Source organism: Barbatula barbatula (genome assembly GCF_947034865.1).
Source record: "Barbatula barbatula genome assembly, chromosome: 25".
In the NCBI taxonomy this organism is placed as follows: domain Eukaryota; kingdom Metazoa; phylum Chordata; class Actinopteri; order Cypriniformes; family Nemacheilidae; genus Barbatula; species Barbatula barbatula.
Window position 1 is genome coordinate 3,799,281 of NC_136788.1, and position 25,781 is coordinate 3,825,061.

The 25,781-nt window shown below is 38.8% G+C and overlaps 3 protein-coding genes across 7 annotated transcripts in view; 2 read left to right on the top strand and 1 right to left on the bottom strand.

Annotated features, from left to right (window-relative positions):
• Window positions 1-3,427, top strand: part of lrrk2 (leucine-rich repeat kinase 2) — a 23,492-nt gene extending 20,065 nt beyond the window's left edge. The window contains exons 43-51 of one of the 3 annotated variants that reach the window (XM_079450826.1): window positions 14-114; window positions 205-405; window positions 551-744; window positions 828-900; window positions 1,254-1,444; window positions 1,836-1,988; window positions 2,057-2,274; window positions 2,462-2,542; window positions 2,696-3,427. In XM_079450826.1, the coding sequence (XP_079306952.1) occupies window positions 14-114; window positions 205-405; window positions 551-744; window positions 828-900; window positions 1,254-1,444; window positions 1,836-1,988; window positions 2,057-2,274; window positions 2,462-2,542; window positions 2,696-2,817 (1,334 nt within the window). In that variant the 3' untranslated portion in view covers window positions 2,818-3,427. Of the gene's footprint in view, window positions 1-13; window positions 115-204; window positions 406-550; window positions 901-1,253; window positions 1,445-1,835; window positions 1,989-2,056; window positions 2,275-2,461; window positions 2,543-2,695 lie in introns of those variants that run through there. The other 2 variants (XM_079450827.1, XR_013786311.1) reach the window with 2 other exon arrangements.
• A 632-nt stretch (window positions 3,428-4,059) lies between these two features.
• clpxb (caseinolytic mitochondrial matrix peptidase chaperone subunit Xb) lies at window positions 4,060-15,250 on the top strand. Of its 2 annotated transcripts, none has more exons than XM_079449871.1 (15): window positions 4,060-4,274; window positions 4,402-4,461; window positions 6,070-6,218; window positions 6,445-6,565; window positions 7,322-7,476; window positions 7,565-7,724; window positions 9,156-9,197; window positions 10,379-10,555; window positions 10,767-10,931; window positions 11,016-11,104; window positions 11,186-11,350; window positions 11,430-11,732; window positions 11,981-12,073; window positions 12,153-12,259; window positions 14,442-15,250. In XM_079449871.1, the coding sequence occupies exons 2-15, from the start codon at window positions 4,410-4,412 to the stop codon at window positions 14,527-14,529; spliced, it is 1,866 nt and encodes a 621-aa protein (XP_079305997.1). In that variant the 5' UTR covers window positions 4,060-4,274; window positions 4,402-4,409; the 3' UTR covers window positions 14,530-15,250. The 2 variants fall into 2 exon arrangements, with proteins under 2 accessions (XP_079305997.1, XP_079305996.1); XM_079449870.1 differs by having other exon boundaries at window positions 4,064-4,316.
• On the bottom strand, window positions 14,970-19,889 carry spi1a (Spi-1 proto-oncogene a). 2 transcript variants are annotated; one of them, XM_079449872.1, is made up of 5 exons: window positions 19,581-19,889; window positions 19,211-19,301; window positions 18,888-19,039; window positions 16,870-17,023; window positions 14,970-16,780 (listed from the first exon to the last, which is right to left on the bottom strand). In XM_079449872.1, exons 1-5 carry the CDS (start codon window positions 19,617-19,619, stop codon window positions 16,464-16,466), a joined length of 753 nt encoding a protein of 250 aa, XP_079305998.1. In that variant the 5' UTR covers window positions 19,620-19,889; the 3' UTR covers window positions 14,970-16,463. The 2 variants fall into 2 exon arrangements, with proteins under 2 accessions (XP_079305998.1, XP_079305999.1); XM_079449873.1 differs by having other exon boundaries at window positions 15,719-16,780; window positions 18,888-19,036.
• Between the last annotated feature and the right edge of the window lie 5,892 nt (window positions 19,890-25,781).

A 25,781-nucleotide genomic window follows, 5' to 3' on the forward strand; every position in this document is an offset into this window, starting at 1 on the left:
ATCCATCATGTAGATCCAGTTAAATACTATGGCTGTTCACCATGGCCGGGGTTTGAATGCCTGATGAGGGATTGTTTGAGGGAAAATCCTCCGGACCGACCCACTTCCACTCAGGTTCGCCATCTGACTTGAGCTGAATAAGGTGCACTGGAGGACTGAGATGTTTAAATGTGATGTGAATGAGTTTCTCTGTGCATTTCATAGGTGTTTGACCATCTGCGCTCTGCAGAGACGTTGTGTTTGCTGCGAGAGCTGACTGTGTTGGGTTTGCCTGGCGAGTGTTTTGCAGTCTCTGGCTTTAACAGAGAAATAGATGCCCGCGTGTGGATCGGAGGCGGCAGCAGCAGCCAGAAATTGGGATGTGTGACATCACTGGATCTGGAGACTGGAAAGAGCTTGAGACAAGTACCAGATATTCAAAAGATCCAGTATTGTCAACAATAATTTTCATGAGTAAATTTTGGGTTAGGACTACTGGTTTGGCGATTTTCAGTTTTAATGTGAAAAACCCTCACTATGCTTCAGTATTTTACATTCCACCCTGTTGCAGGAGATTGACAGCAGTCCTGTCCTGTGTCTGGCGACGGTCCGAGCTCCAGGGTCACATCATGACTGGTTAGTCGCTGGTACTCAGTCTGGTTCACTCTTTATTATAGACACACAGAGCGCAGAGATTCTGCACTGTCTGAAGAGTGTGACAGACTCTGTGACATCACTGTACTTCCACAGGGACCTTCAGCACAGGTGAACACATCCAAACCTCTCAACAGGGACGTGACTACTGCAAAGAGATGCTTTAAGATCAAAATTCTGTTTTGATTCTTCAGATGCCTAAAGAGTTACCTGTTAGTGGGGACAGCTGATGGAACGCTAGTTATTTACGAAGATTCAGTTTTGAAGGTATTCATTTTTGGAAATTAGCCTTAAAACCGAATCCTATTCCCAGTATTCCCACAATCATGGAAAAACCTGGAAATAAATAAATGTGGTGTCCAGACCCCAAAAGTCTATTACATTTGCTATCTGCTTATGCTTGAGATAAAACAAAGATAAAAGATATTGACAACATGCACCACTGCCATTAAAATGAACGGAGACGTGGCAAAAATGGCTGCCGAGTGACCCGACTTCCGTAAACGGACTTTGGTTAAAACTTATTTTAAAAAGCTAATAAACTAAATTGGTAATTCAAAATGTAATTATAATAATTCTTTTTTACTTTAACAGTGGTTTTACATGTTTTCTGACTACAGGTTAAGAATGGCGCCCCAGTCAAAACGTTGCAGGTTGGGGATGTGAGCACACCGCTGATGTGTCTCGGCCCATCCAGTCACTTTCAGGAGCGCAGAGCTCTGTGGGCCGCCTGTGGGACGAGGGTCATCTCCCTCACCGTTGAATATGACATCTGCAGAAGCATAAACACCAAACTCAAACAGCTCAATCTGTGAGTACTTACTCTACACACTCTGCTGTCAATATAACACAAATGAGCATTGGGTCCAATGTGTAATTTGTTGGAGGATCGATTGACAGAAATGCAATATAATATACATAATTATGTCTTCAGAGGTGTATAAAGACCTTACATAATGAAGCGTTATGTTTTTATTACCTCGGAATGAGCTATTTCCATCTCTAACGTAGCATTATATTCCATGTTTCTTTTTCTTCAAATTTATTTGGGTGAACTAATCCTTTAAAGTTGAATTGACATAGTGTGGACAGCAACCTAAATTCAATCTTGAGTGCTTAAATTCCGGTCACAGATGTAACGGGTGAGTTAGGAAGGAATGATTTGCTTTAAGGTGCTGATGTTGACATGTTTGTATGTTCAGGCAGCAGGGTCGTATCAGCAGTGATGCTTGTATACTGCGATTAGCGGTGGACAAACATGCGTATGTGAGTAAAACAGGAAGCCACACTGTGGAAGTCTGGGACAAGAAGACAGAGAGGATGGTGAACCTCATCGACTGTGCTAAATTACTCAAGTGAGCAAACACGCACACGCATATTTACTGACACGCCTACTTTTAACCACTTTGTTTCCTCACAACAGACTAAGTAGCACCAGAAAGGTTCAGAGTGAAGAAACGTGCCGAGAAATGCAGTCGTCTTTGGCAACTGTTAAAGGTCTGATGGTTCAGCACAGCGGTACTCTGTGGATCGGGACCAGGTCGGGATACATTCTGCTGGTGGAGATCTCGAGCTGTCGGCTGCTGCAGAGCATCAGCCTGAACTGCCACTCCATGCGCTGCATGGACTCCGTGCTGCTAGGTACGGACCAATCACTACACACTTCCTGTTTCCTGCGGCCAATGAAGGAAGGTGTCCTGGATATAAGGCCATTAAAGCCAGCACCTTCTATCTTCATTGCACTTTTCTTTTTAAGTGCATTAAAAGTGTCACAGTTGGTGTCACAAGTGAAATAACTAAATTCCGATCACTTCTTCATGCTTTACAGAAACACTAAACAGAAAGAATGTTATTCTAGTGTTGGGCAGATGTCTAGGCATGCCAAAAGGCCAAACCAAAACAGACTCAGGTAATTCATGACGTTTCAATTCAATTTGACACAATATTGGGAAGTGTATCTCTAGTGGGGTTCTGTTCCTTGTCAATTAGATCCGGATATTTTTTTACGATATAAAATTTGACCTGGACTTTTCTTCTTGCTTTGTGTTCGTGTCGGTTACAGGTCAGGATTCAGTGCTGATGGTATGGAGCGGTTCACTTCCTCTGGAGGTCAGAGATCTAAAGCGACACTGTGAGCTTCGAAATAATATAACCGCTAAAATGAAAGAGACGCTCCATGACTGAACGTCGCGTCTGCCTGCGTCTCATATTCTATGAGGCAGCAGACATTATGCTGTCTGACAAAGGAACATGCCCAGAATGACAGTGTAGCTTATACAATCAAGGGAAACATACATCTCAAATGTAGCCGTAGATCGATGTGTCTATATTGAAAACTGACATAATTGTGAACTTTACAAACCAGAATGAAAATAGGAAACACTTCAGTTAGCTTATTGCATTTATTCACAAGAGTAAAGCCATATAAAACATAGGAGACTGCCACGCTTTAATAAAGCAGATATCCCTTCAGATATCATTTTTAGATCTCAGTTTATTATTATTTGAGCGTTTGTGATTGTAGTTACTATGCTTTTTTAGCAGAAATGTGTCATTGTCAGTGTTTGGGAGGGACTGGACGGGTTTGTAAGTATGTGAATTAAGATAACAGTCCACTATCTGATAACTTTAAAGTTACACTACAATCAAGATGCATAAATATGCATACAGGAAATATAAGCCATAGTGAATAAGCCATTTAAGAAATATGTCTATATGTTTGAATTATTATTTCAAATCTGTTAATTTGTCATGTTATTTTTTATTTTGATGGGAATGAAATTATTTCGGATGTCAGGCATTTGTTTTTTAGTAAAATTAAATGTATATATATATATATATATATATAATGATTCCGTTTCATGTATTCTGTGCAGTCGTCGTTTCTTTATAATTAATTTCTCTTTAGGCGTTAAACATTGTCTGATATGTAATACACCTACATTACACTATTAAAACATTATAATGCTAATATAAGAATATAAAACTATTAAAAAGGACGCATTCGGGAGTGCACCGTGTCACGCGGCGGAGTGATTTATTTCGACATCAAGTAAAGCGCTCAAGAAGAAGAGCGTTGGCTCCTCCCACAATATAAAAGCACTGGATGTCTCCTGCCTGAATGCATTGTGCCATCAAGTGGGCGTGGTTTAGCTGTGCGGCCATTTGGGTCGTTTTCCTACATTTAGTCTTCTTCACTGAGCGTTCGGGTCTGGACGGATTTACATGAATACATCAGATACGTCGTGCTCAAAAGACGATATGTTTAGAGTACAACGTCTCTGGCACAACAAGAAGCGTCCTGGTCATAGGCTCTTCTGAGCCGTAAAGCGCCCTCTGCAGGAATAAGTCATTTATGTCTCATGGTAAAGTGACGTCTCGCCAAAGGCTCCACTTTATCACTTTGGTGTCATGTGATACAAACACATCTGTATGTAACGTTACGTCACGTCACGTCAGTGACCCACTTCATAACAGGAGGTTAAACTGATCGCGTTAAACCTCATGTAACAGCCGAAACGGACACATTGACACTGACATGAAACCATTTCAAACTTCTCTTCAGATGAGATCGTGTTGTTGACTCAGTTCAGGCAAAAGACAATCGTCTGTTTTGGAGGACTCGGACATTTAGTACCCTGGTAATGTTTCACACCGCACCATGCGTGCACAATGCCTAATACGTGCGTATGAAACAGTAAAGGTAATGATAACGTGCCAACGCTCTTTTAAATCATATATTATTATTTTCCCCTTATTTTCGTCTAGGTTTAAGTATGTCCTGTGCGTGCAGACCTGCTGCGAGGGTGATAAAGTCCGTTTATAAAGGTAAGAAAACCCCCAATACTTATACAAACCAGAAGAAATGAATAAATGAACCGGTAAGATGAGCTCGCGTGCAACATCAACAGCGGAAAACAAGATAAATATACAGAATTGTGAAATCAACACAACTAGCACGTGCGAAGTATGATATAATATCGAGTTTGGAATGTTTGAATTGATAATAATGACTCTGTACAGTTCAGTTCAAACAGCTCGTGTTACACACATCCGGTTCTTATGGATTTTAGAAGAACATCTCGCGTGAGACATTATTAATAAGACATTTAAACTGATCTGAGTCCGATCTTTTCAACTGTCAAACTCCGCCCATCCCCCCGTAATGATCAACATGGATCACGTGAGGAGCGTCAGCCAATCAGTAATTGCAGTGTGCAACGTTGCTTGTTTACAACAACACCGGGGTATCAGACTAGACCCGGCGGGGGTTCCAGAAAGCTGGTTGTGTGACATACTCGGGTTAGTTAGCTGAAAAACTCACCTTGCGGTTCATAGCAACTCGATCTCTGAAGATAACTTCTGTTCCTGGGTCAGTTCATTTCATTTGCTTTAGGGGTCGTCTGCGCATGCGTGCGCTTTAAATGAGCGTCAACTGGGCGTGGAAGCACAGATTACATATATTACTGTATATACAGTACATTTTACAGCAATATTACAATTACATTTCCAGTCTCACCCATCGCAATTCAGCATTCACAACTAATTTTATTATTAACTTTATTATTTAACCTTTTAAAATGAATATTCCAACAGTTAAAGGATGTTAATAGTGAAGTATATTATTATCACTAATTAGGGAATATTTGATGCACCGGGTCAAAGATTGTTGTGGCCTAATGGTTAGAGAGCCAGACTTAAAACTCAAAGATCAAGTTTGATTCCCAGGCTTGCAGGTTCCCAAGGATTTATTAGGTGACACCCAATGGGAACTATGGCTTACTATTCACATATTGAAATTATAACTTTAAATCCATTGACATAAAATATTAGAGGTTCAATATACAGCCTATACAATCAGCAATGCCATTAAATAAATATAACATATACTGGTATACACATGTTAAATTAATTATTACAAACATCTCAACAAATCTAACAGAGACAGCCATGAAGAATATATATTTGAAACAATATATATTTATGAAACAATGTAATGCAATATTTATAATGCAATTCTTTGTTTTCCCTTTATTCTTAACAATGCTTATATCAGCATCATTGGCATAAGTGATGTAATCGCACAATATTACACCCTCAGTCTCAATGATCTCCTTAGTTCAGGAGTCAGGGCACTGATCGGGGGTCATGGGACAAACTCAGTAGTGTCCCCATGTGCAGTGAGCCAGAGTCCTTACCAGCGTTCACAATGTCCTTATTCCATTTCTACAAATGCCCTCTGATCTCTTTGTATACCGCAACATTTGGCAAAATCCCCCTGAAACAATCCGACCAGTCTAACAAGTGCAGGACCGGCTAAGACCAGCGGATACTTCTGTACCTTTGTTCATATTCACGCTATTTTAAATGTATTATAACGAAAAGCAGCCCTAGTCATGTAATTGTTTGTTGTTTTATGCTGTGTGTTGTGTTTAGGTCTGTCCCGGGTTCAGCTCTTCACTCATACTAAACCAGTATGTCTTGAAGTTCACCCGGCTCAAGTTTTACTCGTGAGATCCTTTTCACAAACAGCAGTGTGTTTGGCTATTAAAGACAGCACGCCCCGAGATGGCGATGGTGGACGGGTACGTTTTGTTTAAATAAGTAAAAGATGTACATAAGCACAAGTAAAACTTTTGTGGAATTCATGCAGACATCTGTTGAAACTGTTTATTAAGGGTGGGACCAGAGAAAAGCAAACTGCAATGTTATTGGTACAATTTTTAAAAGATGAATGAATATATGAAGGTTAGAATGTTGGGGATGTCAGAGGTTTAATGGTTATTGGAGGTGTGTTTTTGCGCTGTGCAGAAAAGCGTCAGTGATGCCGGTGGAAAGAGTACATCAGGAGAGGGAGGTTCAGGGAAAGGCGGCAGTCAGATGCGATGTCCCAAATGTGGAGATCTCTGTACACACGTGGAGAATTTTGTATGTGAGTGCCATTCACTTGCTTTTATCATAGACCAATATCTGATGTTTATTTCATTGGTTGACAAACATAGAACAGCAGAATGAAAACAAATGGGGTGTTGTTCATAATTACCTTTTTAAAGGCTTCATTTTCACATACGTATGGTATTGTATTTAAGGGACTCAAAAATGAAAATTCTGTCATCATTTATTCACCCTCCGGTTGTTTCAAACCTGTTTAAATGTATTTGTTCTGTTAACACAAAGACAGATATTTGTGTAAGAATAGATTTTCAGTTCTGTGACATCATCCAGGAAGGAAAGTATTGTCCAAATATCTTATAGATATATATTTAATTTATAAAGGTATGAAATGACATGAGGATTGGCAAATGATAACAGAATCATTTTTGGGTGAACTTTAACAAAGTTGTATTTTGGGGACTTCGTTTTGAACAAAAAGAGGAAGCGAAAGGGGAGGAGACGGGACAATAGGACCGGAAGAGGGCCGCGAGCTAAGCCGAGCTTAATAAAGATCTTTTGTTGATCTCGGTTTACTTTGTTTATCGGTTATCTCAAAGCCTAGGGAAAAATCCTATTGACTTTTTGTCAAAGGAGCTACTGTGATGTTTGTGAAATTTGGCCTACAAACGTCAGCACTGTGTCTGTATTTGGCCTGGCCAATGTTATAGATGATTAAAATAGTTATTTTTACACAATGTCGTAAGAGCTATTCTGAATGTTTTTCTCATTGACTGAATGGTCTTGACCCACGCAGCTTCCACACGATTCGTAAAGTGTGAAAAGTGTCATCACTTCTTTGTGGTTCTGTCCGAGTCTGACTCTAAGAAGGCTTTGAGCAAGGAAACCGAAGGCGCCTCAGAACGTGCTAACATCGCTTTTGCTCAGAAACCCCCTCCACCTCCTAAAAAGGTACAATACCTGTGTTTTGTTGGATAATTCATTTCAGAAACACAATTTCCTCCATAAACAATGTGTCCTTTTGTCTCAATGTTTTTAGATTTTTACTTACCTCGACAAATATGTCATTGGTCAGTCATATGCCAAGAAAGTGTTGGCAGTCGCTGTCTATAATCACTACAAGCGAATCTACAAGAACTTTCCAGCAGTGAGCAGACCGCAAGCAGAAGCAGAGAAACAGAGTTCTCTCACTCCCAGAGGTAAATTAAGCCGGTAAAACTAATCGTATATTGGATCACGCTTTGAGTTTAGAATACTTTAGAAACATACTTACACAGATTGAACTACTTAATGGAGTATACAAATTATTTGTATGTTCTGTATTTAAGCACGATTATTATAGCCTTGGGTATATACATAGACAAACGCTTGTTTGGAGCAGTCACTTAATTATGGACAACAATTATACGCTACATTTATAAAACGTTACTACTTTAGCTCGTCCGCTAACATAATTTCTCGTTCCCGTCTGACCGGTGGCCCTCAGCAGCGGAGTTGAAGACAACAGGTCCCATCATTCCACGCTCCGTCAACAGCGTCATCGAGCTACGCCATTGTTGTTGTTGATATGATCGTGCGCGCTCTAGCGGCGTTTTTTACAAACTGTTGCTTTAATCTAGCAGTGGTTCTCAACAGGGGGGCCTTGGCCTACAAAGGGGCCCAAGCTGACTTCCAAGGGGGACATCAGGATGACTCATAATAGGCCCTTTTCGCATGACATCACGCATCTTCCGTTCTGTAGCGAAGCAGTGTATCATTACTTCCGCTAGCACCTTCATTATGGAGTTTACCAAGCTGCCACAAATACGGCTAGATGATAAGGTCAAAAGCTAGATAAAGGATACAAACTCTTCGATGAAGGTCTACTTATGAAGGTAAGTGTTTTGTTTTCTTTTTGCGTTTGCGAAGGTGCTAGGATGAGTACTTGAATACGTATTCTGTAAGTCAAAAACGTTATGAAATATTAACATGCCTGATACTGAACACAATAATAATCTTACCGATGTTTTGACCACTTGTATTTTCAGTGGCTGTTGTTAAATTTCGGAAACGGAAGTTGTGATACACTGCTTTGCGAAGAGGCGAGAGTTGAATGACGTAATTGTAAAAAGGGCCTATTTAAAATGAGCAATGAAATAAATATTAAAACAACTTTAAAATAGGATATTTCTCATTATTTGTCCATTTTTATATTGAATAAACACTTTTCCAGTTAATAACAAGCTCTGACATATTTTATTGGTTAGAAATGTTGGTTTCTTTGAGCGTGAGGGGGGCCTTTGAATATTGTTGAATACAGCGGGGGGGCCTTGGAGTCAAAAAGGTAGAGAAACTTTCAAATAAAAAAAGCATGAACTGCTTTAATGCTTCTGAAATGAAACATTCAATTGAATTCAAACAGTACTTCTCAGTACACATGAGCCCACTCTCTTGTGGTCTTTGGGGCTGTCTAGTTTGCCGTTTGTCCGACAGCATAACTATAGTATTTCATGGGCCTGTAGGTGGTTCCAGTGTGAATGTTGTGAGCTTTCCCCTACTCTTGCTTTACACGTACAGTAGTGTTACATATCTCATTTTGTGCTGATGAGTGCAGAAGTTACTACAAGTTATCTGTCCTTCTCTCTCTTTAGAGCTAGAGATCAAAATACGAGAAGATGAATACCGGTTTACAAGTGAGTCATTGTTTTTGCACTTCATTTTAAAATCTCAAAAACTAGCAAAATGCACAATTACACAAATTTTGCAATAAACCATTTCAACATTTATTATTTAGTAATTTAGTTATAATTATTGTTTATTTATGTGTTATCATTTATTAAGGCTGATTTATTTATAGTCTTAGAAATTACAATTTCTTTTAGCTTTATGACTTAATTAATGTAAGTCATATAATAGAAATGTAATTTTTTATTAGAATACTTTTAACTATTTTCTATTTATTTAGTTTCTGGCATATTGGAAGTTTTCTAATACTGTGGTCCATCTGATTAAAACTAGTTTATAAAATCTATACTATGTATTGATGTTGATTATATTATATTATATTTTAGTGTTTTAGAATTCCATCTCATTGTATTATAAAACACATGGTTAAATAGATAATACAGATCATTTCATGTAATGTGATGTCATTAATCATTACAAATACAATTTATGGCAGAAAGGTGGGCAATCCTGCTTAGCAACAACATTATTCGAAAGTTAAAATGTGTGTGAGGGTTTGCTCTTTGACCTCTATCAGAATGACCCAGTTACAGTCATAGCTTGGCTGGCTCACATTGGCCGTTTCCCAATTCCAAGAATGCAAAGAACGGACTTTTGTTCTCTTGGAAACCGGTCTTGCGAGGCAGCCTCGGAATAACAAACTCGGATGGACACGCCGCAGTGACTTCTGGGACTTCTAGCGGATTGCGTAGGCGTGCAAGACTGCATCCTTGATATTGAGAACACATCTGGCTACTTGCATGCGTTCTCTGTGCTTGTGTTCTTGAATATTGGAACTGGACTTTGACGGTTATTGATGACGCAGAGCGAGAACACAAGGACACAAGACCTCTGTTTACTTGATATTTATTATCTGGTCTGGGTTTGGAAACTAGGACGTCCCGTTGACAGACGTATGAATTGTATTATAGTGACAGCTAACAAAATCTCCCCCCATCACATATATAACATGAACAGTGCTCTTGCATTACTTTTTTACAAAAACAAAGGCAGAAATAATATTATTTTGGTTGGAAAACGTGTAAGTATGTTGGACGGACTATTATTTATGATCAACCATTAATAAGTCTGCAGGGGTTCATGTTTGTATCTGTGAATGAAGAGATGACAGTGTTGCTTGCTTTCACAGAGCTGCTTCAGATCGCTGGAGTCAGTACCCATGGAAACGCTCTGGGTGCATCTGTCCAGCAGCAGACCAATAAGCAAGCACATCAGGAAGAACGGGGCGGAGAAATGCTTGACTCCACCCAGACCTATATTAGACTTGAAAAGAGCAACATTCTGTTGCTGGGACCTACTGGATCGGGTCAGTATGGGTTTTCCACACGATTCTAAATGGCAGGAAACATGCAATACAATTATTTAGATACAATACAAATGATCACTTGACAGCTCCACTTGCTGGCTAATTTCAACCAAATGTGTAGACGCCTTAATTTCAGATCTTACACTACTGGCTGCTGAATGGAGATGTTTTTATCTCTTGCACTTTGGTGATGAAACTTTAACCATTCTAGGTAAAACATTGCTGGCCCAGACTCTGGCAAGATGTCTGGATGTGCCATTCGCCATCTGCGATTGTACCACCCTTACCCAAGCAGGCTATGTGGGCGAGGACATTGAATCTGTTATAGCCAAACTTCTGCAGGATGCCAACTACTCCGTGGAGAAAGCCCAGCAAGGTCAGAAGCACACTCTTCACAAAATCTCTCGTGTTCTTTGTCTGGCGTCGAAAATCAACGAGTTAAATTATTGTCCATTTGCAGGCATAGTGTTCCTGGATGAAGTGGATAAAATCGGCAGCGTGCCCGGAATTCACCAGCTCAGAGACGTCGGTGGGGAAGGTGTTCAGCAGGTATGTTATCATACATCATTTATTCTTTCAGTTCATGCAAGGACAGTTTTTTATGGCTTGTTTATTTGTTCATCTGGACAGGGTTTGCTTAAACTCCTTGAAGGAACCACCATTAATGTTCCGGAGAAAAACAGCAGGAAGTTGAGAGGAGAAACGCTGCAGGTGGACACAACCAACATCCTGTTTGTGGCATCAGGTGCCTTCAACGGACTCGACCGGATCATCAGCCGCAGAAAAAATGAAAAGGTGACATTGACAACTTTTATAGTATGTTACGTTAGTATGGACCTGATTGTTAATGTACTGTGTCGTGGTCCCCCTACAGTACCTTGGTTTTGGGACGCCTTCAAACCTGGGCGAAGGTCGCCGGGCAGCAGCGGCCGCCGATCTTGCCAACACCTCAGGGAATGAACTGGACGCGGTGGCAGAGATGGATGAGAAAGACCGGCTCCTGCAACACGTGGAGGCGCGGGACCTCGTCGAATTCGGGATGATCCCGGAGTTTGTGGGCCGTCTGCCCGTGGTGGTACCACTGCACAGTCTGAACGAGGAGACGCTGGTGCAAATCCTTACCGAGCCGCGGAACGCTGTGGTCCCTCAGTATCAGGCTCTCTTCAGTATGGATAAAGTATGTGTATCTCGCTGTAGCATCACATCAGATTATACCGTGGTCTGTTTGAATACTCGATTCTGATTGGTTGGAAGGTGTGCATTCAATTGAATTGTTCCATTAACGTGGGTTAGGATTTCTAGGCCTCCACGTCTTCCATTAACGCACGTCTAGCTGTGTATTATCTGTTACTTGTTTTGCACAGGCAAGTGCGACTCAAAAAATGTTTTCTACAAGTTGTTAAAAATCTTGCCACTTTGTAACAGTGTGAGCTGAATGTAACCCGGGATGCACTGAGGGCCATCGCCCGTCTGGCTCTGGAGAGGAAAACAGGAGCAAGGGGACTCCGCTCCATCATGGTAAAGGACACAAATCAAACGTCTGCTGGTCTAACATGTTTCCATGTGATCTCATTCATGTCTGTGGTGTGTCCGTCAGGAAAAGATCCTGTTAGAGCCCATGTTTGAAGTGCCTCAGTCTGACATCATCGCTGTGGAACTGAGTAAGGAGGTGGTCCAGGGGAAATGTCAACCGTTCTACATTAGGTACAATCTTTTTGATATTCATCACATATTGTACACACCTAAGGGCCGGCAACCTCAGTTTAAAATTATATTTCACTCAAAAAGGACTTTTTTTTTCACCGTTTACTCACTCTCAAGTTCTTTCAAGCCTTTTTGCATTTCTTTGTTCTGTTAAACAGAAAGAAAGATATTTGTTAGAGCAATCATAGCAGAACAATTTTTGTATATTTATTTGTTCAAAATGAGATATTTATGAAGAATTTAGGAAAAAAAACAGTTCTGGGCCACCTTTGACCTGTGGCGGACTGGCCATCTGGAGCACCGGTGGGTAGAGTTGCCAAAAGCATTACTCAAGTAAAAGTACAAGTAACTAGAGAAATTGTTAATCAAAGTAAAAGTCACTGTTTTATAAATTACTCGGAGTAAAAGTATAAAAAAAACTACAAGTAGCTATTTACTTGGTATCTGATTATATAGGCCTACTATTCATAAAATGAATATTAATGCCCATATTTTAAAATGATATTTATTCAATATCTTTTATTATTATGATCATAAGCAGATATATTTGCAATATACACACAGAGCCTAAAGAACAGACAAACATAGAAGAGACAAGCGTTTCTGTAAATTTAATCTAGTCCTAATATCAACGTAGCCTACACAACTACTTACCATGTCAAACTAAAGTGAACCTGCAGAGTTTTGCGTTTACGGTGCATTTAACTAAACTCAGCAAAAGGAACGTCACGCAGTGTAACGAAGTAAAAGTGCAGATTTCCTATTAGAGATATACTCAAGTAAGAGTAAAAGTTCCCACTTTTCATTTAACTTTAAAACCACATATTTTCCAAAATGTTACTCAAGTAAATGTATGGCGTTACTACCCACCTCTATTCCCGGTGGGCCGCTGGCAAATGTGGGCCGGCCCACTCAGTACAAAAAGTCAGAAGCCATAATATTACATCTCTTTTCAATGCAAATGGATAAATAGGTTGATCGTGCGGGTGCTGCGTGTGTTTGTGCTTGTGAATGTACTGCCCTCCCTGGCTGCGGTTAAGTGCTCGTCAATGTTAAAAGATTGACTAATCTAATAAAAGAGTTCATGTTGTCTCTATTCTCTTCTCGATTAATAAATCCTAAACAATTACTTTTTGTAAAACCCAATCATTACCTTATATCACAATAAATACTTTATATTAAATGTACATGTTCAGTCAGGCTTTTATGTCTTTTTGATTTCTGTTTGTCGCTTAGTTGCTTGCTTGTTTTATTGACTTTGCAAGGTGGCGTGAAAGGTCCTAAACACATTTACATTTATGAATTATAGTGCATCATTGCATGTTGTGTTATGTTGCGAGCTGGGTTTTGCTGAAGATGTCAGGGCCACTTTTTACTCTGTCCGCTCCTGCCTCGGACTACCATTTCATTTTCCTACTATGATAGTCAATGATGTCCCAGAACTGAATTGCTAACATTCCTCCCAATATCGTTACTCCGTTTGTTAGAACAAAGTCCTTTATACAGGTATGAAATGACATGAGGGTGAGTAAATGACGATTCTCATTTTTGGGAGAACTATCCCTTAATATTAATAATAACTTTGTATAATAAAAAGAGACTGCATAGTACCAACTGTGATCCAGTAGGAAATATAAGTAAATAATGACATTTCTTTCATTAAGTGTATTGTTTGTCTTGAAGCCTAAACATTCAACTGTCTTCCCAAAGTTATATGAAGAAATATTTTTGCATTAAATCTGTTTTTTGTTTTATGAAAATGACGAAATCACAAAAAAACTATCTGTATTTTGGTGACGGTGTTAAAAAATTGTAGGTGTTGATTTATTAAGCATTTACTTTTACAGTTACTATACTTTTATACAGTAATTCCATGCACATGTCAACCTTACCATGAAAAGTCTCAGATGTCAATATTTGGTCATTTATTTAGTAATGTCACATCTATTCTGTTCTTATGAATGCACACAGAAAATACCTTTGTCGGTGATTATTGCTTCTGGTTTTGCATTATAATTTTTTATATATAATGTACTTTTTTTGTCACGCACATGGATGTTTCCTGAATCTAACATGAAGTTAAAATGACAGCACATTGTTTTATTATACTGTACCTTCAAAGATTTCTTTGGCATCCCAACCAAGCATGTGATTTTCTATTTGTATTTTGTATGTGATTCAGAGCTCCTCCTAAAGAAAGAGAAGAAGAGTTTGACTCTGCTCTGGATGAGGAGAACTGGCCCAGACATGCAGACGCGGCCAAAAACTGAACTGATGATTCCATTTCAGACGATTCATCCTCACCGTTCAGAAAGCACAAAACAGCATCGTCTTGGGGAAGAGAGATTTAGATGGATCTAAGCAGATCTTGGTTGTTTTCATACTTGCTATTACGCACAGCACAACAAACACACAAAGGTTTGAAACATGAATCATCATTCGCTGTGGTGTAAAAGTGGATTTATGAATACTGTTTATCATCGTGATGCTCTTGCTATCTAACTGAATCTCTGGGGAAAGTTAACAATTGTATTTTTCGAAAGGTAACTGATCTTTTTGAACAGGATCCGCTGTTGAAATACTGCTAAATCAGTTTTGGAAATGACTGGGAACTTTATTCTGCTTTGCTGAAAGCTGAATATCTACATTTACTGAAATGTTCTCGCAATGTAAGGATTTGAATTGCATATGTGTGAATGAGGCTAGTTTCGGGGGAAAGTACTGATATTTTAATCTTAAAGTGTTCAAAGTATTGGTGCAGAATACACTTGATACAGATGTCCTGTTTCCAAAAGACTAAAGAACAACATCTCACAAACTGATGTGTGGTATTGTCTTATGGTTTTGTTGTTTTAACGAAACAGAAGCATGTTGTACACTGTTCGGATCCAGTTTTTAAGTTTTACAAATTTAACAACTCGACCTCAAGAAAGGAATAATGGATAAATTAGTTGATATAAAATGATTTATAACAATTAAAATAAGAATTATAAAAAATATCATTTTATGTTTGCCATATTTGTCACATGCATCCACTTTTCATCATTACAGACAATATTTTTAATTTGGGTGGGATTTGGTATTACGATTGTTTAAAGACACAAATGCGACAAGTATCTGAATGTCACATATGACATATTTAGAGAGAACCACAACATCAATGTTATGAAATGGATACGGAGATTCTAGGCATCTTGGTAATGTCCCCTGGATGGCAGCATGGAGCAAATCTAGAATTCAAAATCAATTTAAACCTAGAAATACATTTTTATTATGATGTAAAATAAGGAAAGGTCTCTCTAGGTCAACAGGTTATATTTTCAGATGATACGATTTTACACTCATTATTAGTTGAATGCAAAGTCCACGCATTATGATTGATGGCAAATGTAATGATTACAGTATATCATTTACGTTAAAACGATACTTCGTATACTACAGTGAATACTTATAATTTTTGTCAGTTTTCTGTGAGAGACAGTGTTCTCTATTTTCAATAATGTCCCTGCAGTTATTCGTACTATGTCTTGGGTTTTACAATGCAGAAAGCCATCCTTTCATAATATTACATGACGAAATACCCAAAATGTATATGAAGCATTTCAATATGACGTCTGTTTAATCCTATTGGTTGAGCAACCAACCTGACCTGCGTCATCATATGTGATGTTTATATTGTTTGTGTGTGCTTTTTTTAAGAAGCTCTATCAGGATTTAAAACCATTTCTAAAATGTATTTAGCCTTTAGTTGTCATTTACAGACCTATATCATTTTTTATTGATTTATATACAGAAGGTTCATGAAACCCTGAACGTTCTTTGTGCAACGAAAATGTTCTCAAAATAGTTTTTTACATTTTGTTCAAAATATCCCGATACTATCATGTCATAAATCTTGTATGGTGTACTGTATTGGATCAAGACCTTTGCGTACCCTTACACCCCATAATGTGCCATTTAACTCCAATGTTAAAGATAAGCTTGGGTTAAACCCATAAAAGCGCGTGAAACCCCATAATAGTTAATTTGCTTCCCATAAAATCACGCCGTGTTTATTCATCGGCCCTTTGCTTACAAAAGCACACCTGCAGACATTTTTGGAAATATGAAATCCCTGAGTTAAAAATTGACACAAAACTAGCGATCTACATCACAAGACTGAATCTGTTTTAAAGAGTAACATGAGTCATGTCCAGAGTTGAAATCAATGATGATACTGCCTCCTCTCCATCACCATTCTCCTCATCACGTCGCTGCTGAACTGATACGTCAGTTTCTTCTTCACCTTTTTGACCTCGCCGGTCTTGCCGTAGTTCCTCAGAGCCCGGGCCATCTTCTGATAGGTCATCATCTTGCGGTTGCCCTTTTGTTGGCCCCATCGGCTGGCGAGCGTCTCCTTGTGTTTGGAGGAGAACTGAAAGATGCCTCTCTCTCTGTCCACCCACCAGATGCAGTCCCGCATGTCTCCGTCTTGAAGAAGGTCCAGGAGGAACTGATAGAGGCGCACTTTCCTTTTGTGTCCTGTAGACAAGTTGAAGAATAACAAGTTGGGCTCTGCAGGTTGAGCTACAAGGTCTTTGAGAGATGGTGTGTTTCTGTTTGAAACTCACCTATCAGAGCACTCGATGCGCCTGGATGTCTGTCGTGGTCCTCTTCACCTTCTGACACCTCAAAAGGTGGACTGCGGCCCCCCGGCTCCTCATCATCCGTGCTGCAGTGCGGGACGGGTGACCGAGGGTACAGCAGAGGGGGACCATAAGTGTACTGTGAAGAGAGAAATATTCACTACTATTATACTTATAGTTACTCTCATCAAAAACATCAACCAACATGGATATTGTCTAATTCACAACCAACAACCCGAAAATTATTTTCACTAGTCAACAAAAAGAATCAAGCAATATTTTGGCTTGGGTTTTCAATCTCACGGTTTCCCACATCTCGACTCGTGTTGAAGCAGAAAATGCACGTTTAGCTTGAATTTCTATTAGTTTTATTATATACTTGGAAACCACAGAATGACTTTACATTGAAAGAGGAACTGTGAAAACACGGTGTCGACAAAAAGAGACACAAAATGGTGCGGCCCTGGATTTGCAAATCAAGTTCACATCACGTTTGTCCATAAATCATTGCAGAATTTCCTTTCCATCTGCAAAATACTACAGCGTAAAAACACGCCACTAGACACTGTAAAACATTGGCTTTTCATATTCATTTTACATTAAAATATATTAAAAATCCATTTTTAACCTTGGTTCAACCAAAAATGACATTTCTGCCATTCGGCCTCAATTGTTTCAAATAAACACGGCTGTATTATTAAAGGGATAGTTCACCCAAAAAATGTAATTCTGTTTTATTTACTCACCCTCATGTTGTTCCGAACCTGTATACATTTCTTTGTTCTACTGAACAGAAAGGAAGAGAAATTTACACTAACACTCCCATAGTAGGCAAAATAAACACTATGGGAGTCAATGGGGGATGAGATCTGTTCGGTGACCGACACTTTTCCAAACATCTTCCTCTGTGTTTATCAGAACAAATAAAAGCATACAGGTTTGGATCAATCCGAGAATTTTCATTGTTGGGCGAACTATCCCTTTAATAAAGTAGAATATAAGTGAAATCCGCAAAGCGCTTTCATCCAAGAATATGGAGCTGCCGAACTGCAAAAATGATAAAGTCTTCCTAAAAGTTGAGTTAAAAGTTACTTGTGCGCTACATTTCAAGTCTGTTGAAGACACCTGATAGTTTGGTTACAATCACGTGTGGTGACTAATAAACATGAACACATGGAATCATGGACATTCTGCTAAATATCTTTCTGTGAAAAAAAGACCTGAGGGCGAAGAAGTGATCACAGAATTTCTGTATTCTTTAAAAAGCATATTCATAAGAAGAAAACGCTTTAATTCTTAGTACTGTAACTGTTGCGTTATTTAGCATCTCACAATGAGGAGACAAATGCATAACCGTTTCAATTGATCTTAAAGCGTCTTCAGATCATTGTTCTGTATCAACTGCGTTGAACAAATGTGTGCATGCGTGTGTGTAATTGTATAGTAACATTGGCAACAGTATTCAGTCAGGAAAAGACGATGTTGAGCAATCGGTGTGTCTGTGCCTCTACTCACATCCTGCACATCTCTCTCTGCATGTGCGTGCGTTTCAGAATATGTTGGGTCAGTTAAGTAAGAGATTTCTGAAGAAATGAGAATGTTATTCTATTTATTCTAAATTCGAGGGTACATTTGCTGCAGGACACAAACAGTAAACGCCTGTACTTATGACATCTCTCTCTCTGTCATTTTTTATTGAATACTCACACTTTCTAAAAAGCAAAATAAATCTTATTGAATCTTTTGATTTGAGACTTTTCTTTTAACAACGATAAACACAAAACCTGTGCACTTCATTTAATACACTGCATGAGATTTTTGATTTGTTCTTATGTATATACAAGTAAGTGTATTTTTTTACTTGTTTAGAAAGTATTGCTTCTTAAAAATCTTGTTTTGATTTCTCCACATTTTAACAAACAAATAAAACGAAATGATCGTTTAAAGCGATAGTTTTATGCACAACAGTGTCATTAAAGTATTAACCATCTTGATAAACCCACCTGTGGTGGAACTACTGGCAGAAGTTGTCCCATCCCCGGGTCTACAGATGGGTGGTAAGACTCAACATCTACATAGCGATATGGGGTGGAGTGCAGCTCGATTAACTGGTTTTCCTGAGGAGGTTCGAACTGGTTGTATTCATAAACACCTGCTGGATAAAGAAACAAGTGAATGTCTGGTTGGTGAAAATTTGTTTCTGGTTTTCAGCAGTAAATACGCTTAACGCTTTTTTACAGATATTCCAGAGAACCAATATGCATCACACTAGATATCAACAAGAATCAAACTGGTGTTGAGGTTGAGGAGGTTCTTTCACGTTTACCTGTTTGAGTGTCAGGTTCAGGAGTGAGATACGAGTAGAAGTCGTACATCGGCCGACCATCGTGATCGTACGGGATTATTTCTTCTGATAACTGAAAAAAATCAACTTTCAGTCGCTTTCTTCATTCGTATAGTATACAACATTTAAACCTTATAAAACTTTACATTTTTTGAAACCAGAAAATCTACATTCCACACGTTTGTTATTTATTCAATTAGAAAATGATTGGCTGCCATATATACTTCAATCTAGAAAAGGTACAACAAAACCATCCATTCCAATTTCAACAAAACACTCGACAAAATGAAACAAATTCAAAATCCAGACGTGATTAAAATGTTTAAAATGGAAGACAATCTCTTTTACTTACAGGTGAAATAACACAACTTTCCATTCTGTAATGCAACATGAAGCCTTTATCGTACAGTACAGTTTCTTCTGTGGCGTCTATCTCACAGTTTCACACTTATTTACAGAATATTGCATAACTTGGAAATTACTTCACAAGCTCTCTATCCTGTGGTGCTCTGTTAAACTGACATATGCCTCGAATCTAAAGCTCTCCAGCCTTCAGCGTCACTGTCCTGATGCGCGAAAGATTGAATTGCTGATGGTATCTGATGATCTTTCCTCTATCGCCCGATTAACATGACTTCAATGAACGATTCAGCCTGTGATTGGTCAAAAGTGCTGATGACTCGTGATTTTTCATTTGCAGCGTGGTCAAGGGACATCTGCCAGGCCAATGGTGATCCAGTTAATGGGTTGGCCTAATGTTTATCTCCAACATGTCACAGACTATTGTTTGTTGTGATTCAACCATTTAAGATTAGTTGCTATAAGAACAAAATACCAGTTGACCAATGTTTTGCTTTTTTGATGTAATGTTATCGTAATTTAAGCGCTAACTTTTAGTGACTCCTTTTTAATGTGAGCAGTTGATCCATTATTCATAGAGCCTGTTCGATATCATGTAATAACACATTTATTAAACCATTATTTGTGCGGTACCAGTATACAACCAGTATATGCAGTGCTGTGTGTTTGAGTCTGTTGATCGGGTGAAGTTTTCTACATGTGCTGTTTTCCGAGTATGATAAACTTCAGCATGCCGCCCAAAGTGAAGTTCTGAGAGAGTCTTGTTCCCTTTTTGATCAAAGATTTGCACTGTTATCGCAGGTTTGAGGAAGCAACTACTGTTGCAACTCAGACAAGGCATTATTCTGTGTTTGCCCTGGATTCCCTTGTGCTGAATTGAATGGACATTACTTTTAGGTACCTGGCATTGTTTTGGAGCAAAAATTCCTATTTTACAAGATAAGCAGCATTTAAAAAATCACAAGGTTATGTCATCAGCATTGGATAAACCCTTGCCTTTAACTGACTGTGCGCTTATGATATGAGTTGTTTGAGCATATTTGCGTTGAATTCATGTCATGGTGCTACTGTGGCTGAAGGCCTTTCAAACTTGTATTAAGTTCAATGCTGGACTATAAATATAGAAATGCTGCAACATGATAGAAAACAGAACCTTGTACTCAAGAAGGCTAAATCAAAGTCACTGGGGGAAGTCCCTATTAGTTAAGATGGACCAGTGGACTTACCCGTCTGGACATCTCATATAAGTATCCTGCAGTCCTGACATCATTCTGTCAGTCTATAACAAAAATGTGACATGCACTATACAAACCGGGGACGGAATCTGCCAACATTACGAATTATCTTTGAATTATGAATAAAGATGAATTAAAGTCAAGCAAACTCAAAGAGTATCAAGAAAACTTAAAACAAAACTATAATAGCGCAAGCATTATATCAATTATTGATCAACAATGGAGTGCTAAAAATGTCTGACAGCCGTGGACAAACTTTACAAACACAAAACACTCACCACACACAAAGTAAATGGGGAAGTTTGGAACTTTCATATTCACTTCCCCAAAATATGAATGTGAAAGGCTTTTATGGACATTTGTGTAATGTCATCTCTTTTCTGGAGTTGAGAACAGGTTTTGTTTTCAGATTCCACATTCCTCTCCATTATGAGGATTATTACAGTAACAGAACTTGTTGAAATAAAACTCATCATTCTGTATTGAAAACTGTATGAGTCATTTTAACAGATTTTACCCAATATGGGACCGTGGCTGACCATTACATTATGACTTCTTAGCGAGAACCCGAGTGCGGTGTGAGCCTGTGTGTTCTCATGTTTTCCCAATAGTGCATTGCAGGGTATTTTCAGGCACCACAGGAAGTCCGTTACATCTGCTCACACACACACACACACACACACACACAGAGAGAGAGAGTTACTGTCTTTATTGCACAACAACCCTGAAGAGCTTTTCAACTGTCTCACACCAACACAGAGGACAATAGCCCTGACACCGTCAGAAAGTTTGATACATTTTGCCGTACATCTGGGGTAGTTTGTTGTTTTGTCAACAATAATCGCTAAAGTTGTGCCTTTACCATTGCAAACCTATCTTTACTGTAAATAAAACATTTTTTTAATTGATAATGATGGTAGTAAAAATGAAAAAATAGAAAGAAAACTGAAAAAAACTTAACATTAAGAAGAGAAAGACATACATGTACTTCTCATAGCATTCGTACAGTACGTCATGCAGATGACCGTAAGAGAGGCTGTGAGATGATTGACAGATGGTTGTCTTGGTCTTTATCTTTGTGAACAAACTTCCTGCAGGTTACAGCCACTGCAGCCATGATAACCACACTGCACATGGACTAGCCACAAGCCTGCAGGTTCTTGCTCTCTTGTCTTTGTGTCTTTCCCAAACATGAATAAAAGTGAATTGCTCATACTTGGAAATCAAGTGAGATTCTTAGGCATTTACCAGCATAAACTTGTAAAAACATTTTTCATGTTTTCAATCAGAGCCAAAAAGAGGTCTGATGTCGTAGAAGAACAAACTTCCTATAGTTGTTCTAAAAATGATCTACAGTACTGGTGGAATGCACCATTTTGTTTGTGTCAATCTGCACTAGTCAATACGTGGCCACATGCAATCCACGAGCCACGAGTACAGTAACATGTGATGTTTTCATGTGATGTTATCACTGTGGCTTCTGAAACTGCAATTATTTCAAAAACATATTTTTTTATTATCATGTTAATGTGGATGCTGGCCAGTATGCTGGTTTAAACTGTGTGATCGCAGAATGGCCAACACAGGTAAAGTAAGGTGTGCTACAGGGCTTGGATTTGGGCCCTTTTTGTTTTCGTTCAAAATATTCCAATATATAGCTCACATAGTAGTGGAATGTAATTTAAATTTTTGTTATTTGAGTGAATATATTCTTGATTATTCTGATGTTAAAGGTCACTGAATTAATATGGTACTGTATAATACAGTATAGGCACAGATCTTTTATATCGAATTGTACTGAAGTATTATTTGAAGAGTTCGTTTCGCTTGTGAATTTTTTTTCTTTTCCACAATCATTTTTATTGTGCACTATCAATCAAACTGTTGGGTTGTTGTGATTTAGAAATAGCTCAAAAAACACAGCTAACCTACACAATAAAAACATGATAACTATAAAAAATTTGATTTTTGACCATTTAAAAAAATATGTTATCTGTTTTTGCAAATGAATTCTTCCTTTATGTACCTTTAAGTTCCTTTATGGTATTTACATGGTCCCTCAAAGAAAAGCATATTAGTTACAACCATAGTACTACATACCAGGTATCAACACAAATATAGACGGACACAGATTTTTCTTGTGTTTCCTGTGTGCCGGAGACTTGGGATGTGTCTGTATTTCACTTTTTCAAAATCAAGTTGTTTAATTGCTGCCAAAATGCAGGTCTATGAAGCAAGGTCCAAACATATTATTACATTATTACATATTATTTTAAAGACATTTCAAAATTACACGAGATATTTTTTATCTCTCTCTAGGATAGTATACATGCTGTATAGTTTGAATTTGCTCCTGGGAGACGATTGGAAATCTTGCGGAGTCATGATTTAGCTTTTTCATGGTGTTTTACAAGTTCATAAAGGGAACATTAAGGGAAGGTTTCATTCGTTTTTTTAACGTTAACTATAAGCTCCACTATTGAAGACTGATGGAATGGTTATTACTGAGTCATTTGAAGAATACATCACTGATGGGTTTAGAAAAGCACTTTGCCACTTCACACATATTGCTGAGTTAGGGAACAATGATGCCAAAAAGTTATTTCATGCTTTCATAACCTTATTAATATTACAGAGTGCTATTGGCCGAATGCCATAGTATTTTCTATGAATACACTTCAGTTAGGGCAAACTACTGCTGCCAAAGCTCAAATAAGTAGTTATATGTAAATGATAAGTGTTGATAAGTGTTGATTTGCTCCCTTATTTAATGCCCTTGTGTCTTCTGTCTTGTGCTGGTTCATTGTGGTTGTGTGGTGAGTCCATGTGTCTTGTCAAGTCTAGTTCAGTGTATTTGTAGTTCTTGTTTTGAGTTTATGTTAAGTCTTTGTGTAGTTAGTCTTAGTCATGTTATTGTATCCATGTTTTGTTCTGTTTCCCCCTCGTGGGTCTTTGTTTTATTATTTATTAAATTATTTGTTAACCCCTTACCTGCTGTCTGCACCTGGGTCCTCTCTGCGTGTCTCGCCAAGAGAATCTTGACAAAAGCATTGGATAGTAGCTTACAGTTTTATCCTGAGATCTTAACAAGGATTCTTTCTCTCCTGTTGTGAATTCTCCAATTCGTCTACCAGCCTTTTCCTCTCTTCTGCTCCATAGCTTTGCAATTAAACATTACAAACCCACTGTATGCTTCAAGTTACATACATTTTTTTTGTATGTGTTTTATCAATTTGTTTTCATGCGCTGAGAAGGTGGGCTTCCCCAGCTGGGTTTGTTTCTTATCTTATCTAAATGTCCTAGGGAGTTTTTCCTTGACACCCTTTGTCGTGATTCTGCCACATCATGTCAGGTTTCTCTTGGTCTAGTGGCAGGATCATGACAGAACTTCATGTTTAATGTGGAGAGAGGCAATTATTGTTTATTTGGCTTGCCATACACTCTCCCCGGTCTTGTCTCTGTTCCCATCCTAACAAGGGCAGACAAGGACAGGATAGCCAGGGCGGGAATGGCCGGCAGCACTGGGCGGGAATGCCCGGCTGCTCCGACCTGTAATGCCCAGCTGGGGATCTATTGCGGAAACAGGATTCCGACGGCTTTGACCCGGAGGGGAGCCCGGTGGTCTCGACCCTGGAAGGGAGTCCGGCGGCCTCAACCTTGGAAGGGAGCCCGGCAGTCTCGACTCTGGAAGGGAGCCCGGCGGTCTCGACCACTGCCGCAATGATCCCTCGATCTGCTGGGTCCTAATACGGTTGGCTCATTCTGTCATGACCAGGGTGGTGAGCATGGACAGGAGGACCCAGGTGCAGACAGCGAGTAAGGGGTTAATCTCTTGCCCGCTGTCTGCACCTGTGTCGTCCTGTCCATGCTCACCACCCTGATCATGAAACCCTCATCTTTGTCTTGTGTGCTAATTCAGAATTTCATGCTATTTGATCAAACCTTTTTTTACTTTGAAAGGCTGTATACAGAAGCATATGATCAGTATGTTGATTTCCAGAATATATTTGCGAGGCAGATCAAAATGATACACAGATGGTTTGATCAATTCACGTCAAATGAAGAATCTTTTGATTCTCTGATGCCACAGTCAATGACAGCCTTCATATTTCCTTACTAATAATTAACTGAAGGATTTACTGAAACTTGGATAAGTTTAAAGGTACAATAAGTAATGCAACCCTGTGTGAGCAGTATGGCGCTCTGCCTCCATCATCTGGCAGTGAAGAGTATCTTACAGAAGTTATTTCCAAAAGTACCAGACCTGTTTCTGCTTACATTTCAAAACGGTGCTAACTGGTTTTCTGACTTTATTTGCCGACACAAGGTGTACATTGGAAAGCTTGATGTGAAGCTTGTCCATTACTCTTGCTAATATTATCATTGCAGTTATGATTTCGATAAATGGCATTTATATTGTTTGGATCTCAATGTCTCGTATACATTTTTGTAACACTGTGTTATGGTGCTATGTGTCGTGCAACAAGACGTTACTAAGGTAATGTAAGGTTGGATTTGGTGACTTACACAGCCAAATGAGAAATAAAAAAAACAAATGAAGAAATTGACTTTCGAGGAAATGAGAGAAAACGAAAGTTTGCACCCTGTTCAACTATGAAAAACATCGTTTACAGTTACCCCCCTATGTCCCGTGCCCCCCCCCCATATATGAATATGTAAAGTATGCGTGCAAAGCAAGTGCAAATGCTGCCTGGAAATCGTAAAAAGGAAATTGTGCAGTTGCAGAATATAATAGCAATGACACAACGTTGTGCCCTATAAACACAGTTTGCTTTATTGCTTTTACGACAGTATTACACTATTATAATTAAATAAATTCAGTATAATTTAATCGAAATCCATATATAATCCTTTTAATCATTTTTTTTCATAGTGGCGTACGCTTTATTTCACATGCAAAATGTAACATCTATTTTGACATCGAGGTGAAAGCGGGC

What these genes read in the sequence shown, in the direction of transcription:
- spi1a (XM_079449872.1), bottom strand. Translation starts at nt 19,619, where the DNA reads ATGTTGCATTACAGAATGGAAAGTTGTGTTATTTCACCT. An exon ending in TGCCAGTAGTTCCACCACAG is followed by an intron (nt 17,024 to 18,887) that starts GTGGGTTTATCA and finishes CTCTCTTCACAG; the next exon opens with TACACTTATGGTCCCCCTCT. An exon ending in CGCATCGAGTGCTCTGATAG is followed by an intron (nt 16,781 to 16,869) that starts GTGAGTTTCAAA and finishes ACTTGTCTACAG; the next exon opens with GACACAAAAGGAAAGTGCGC.
- clpxb (XM_079449870.1), top strand. Translation starts at nt 4,295, where the DNA reads ATGCGTGCACAATGCCTAATAC. An exon ending in GCGTGCACAATGCCTAATAC is followed by an intron (nt 4,317 to 4,401) that starts GTGCGTATGAAA and finishes ATTTTCGTCTAG; the next exon opens with GTTTAAGTATGTCCTGTGCG. An exon ending in GCCGCAGAAAAAATGAAAAG is followed by an intron (nt 11,351 to 11,429) that starts GTGACATTGACA and finishes GTCCCCCTACAG; the next exon opens with TACCTTGGTTTTGGGACGCC.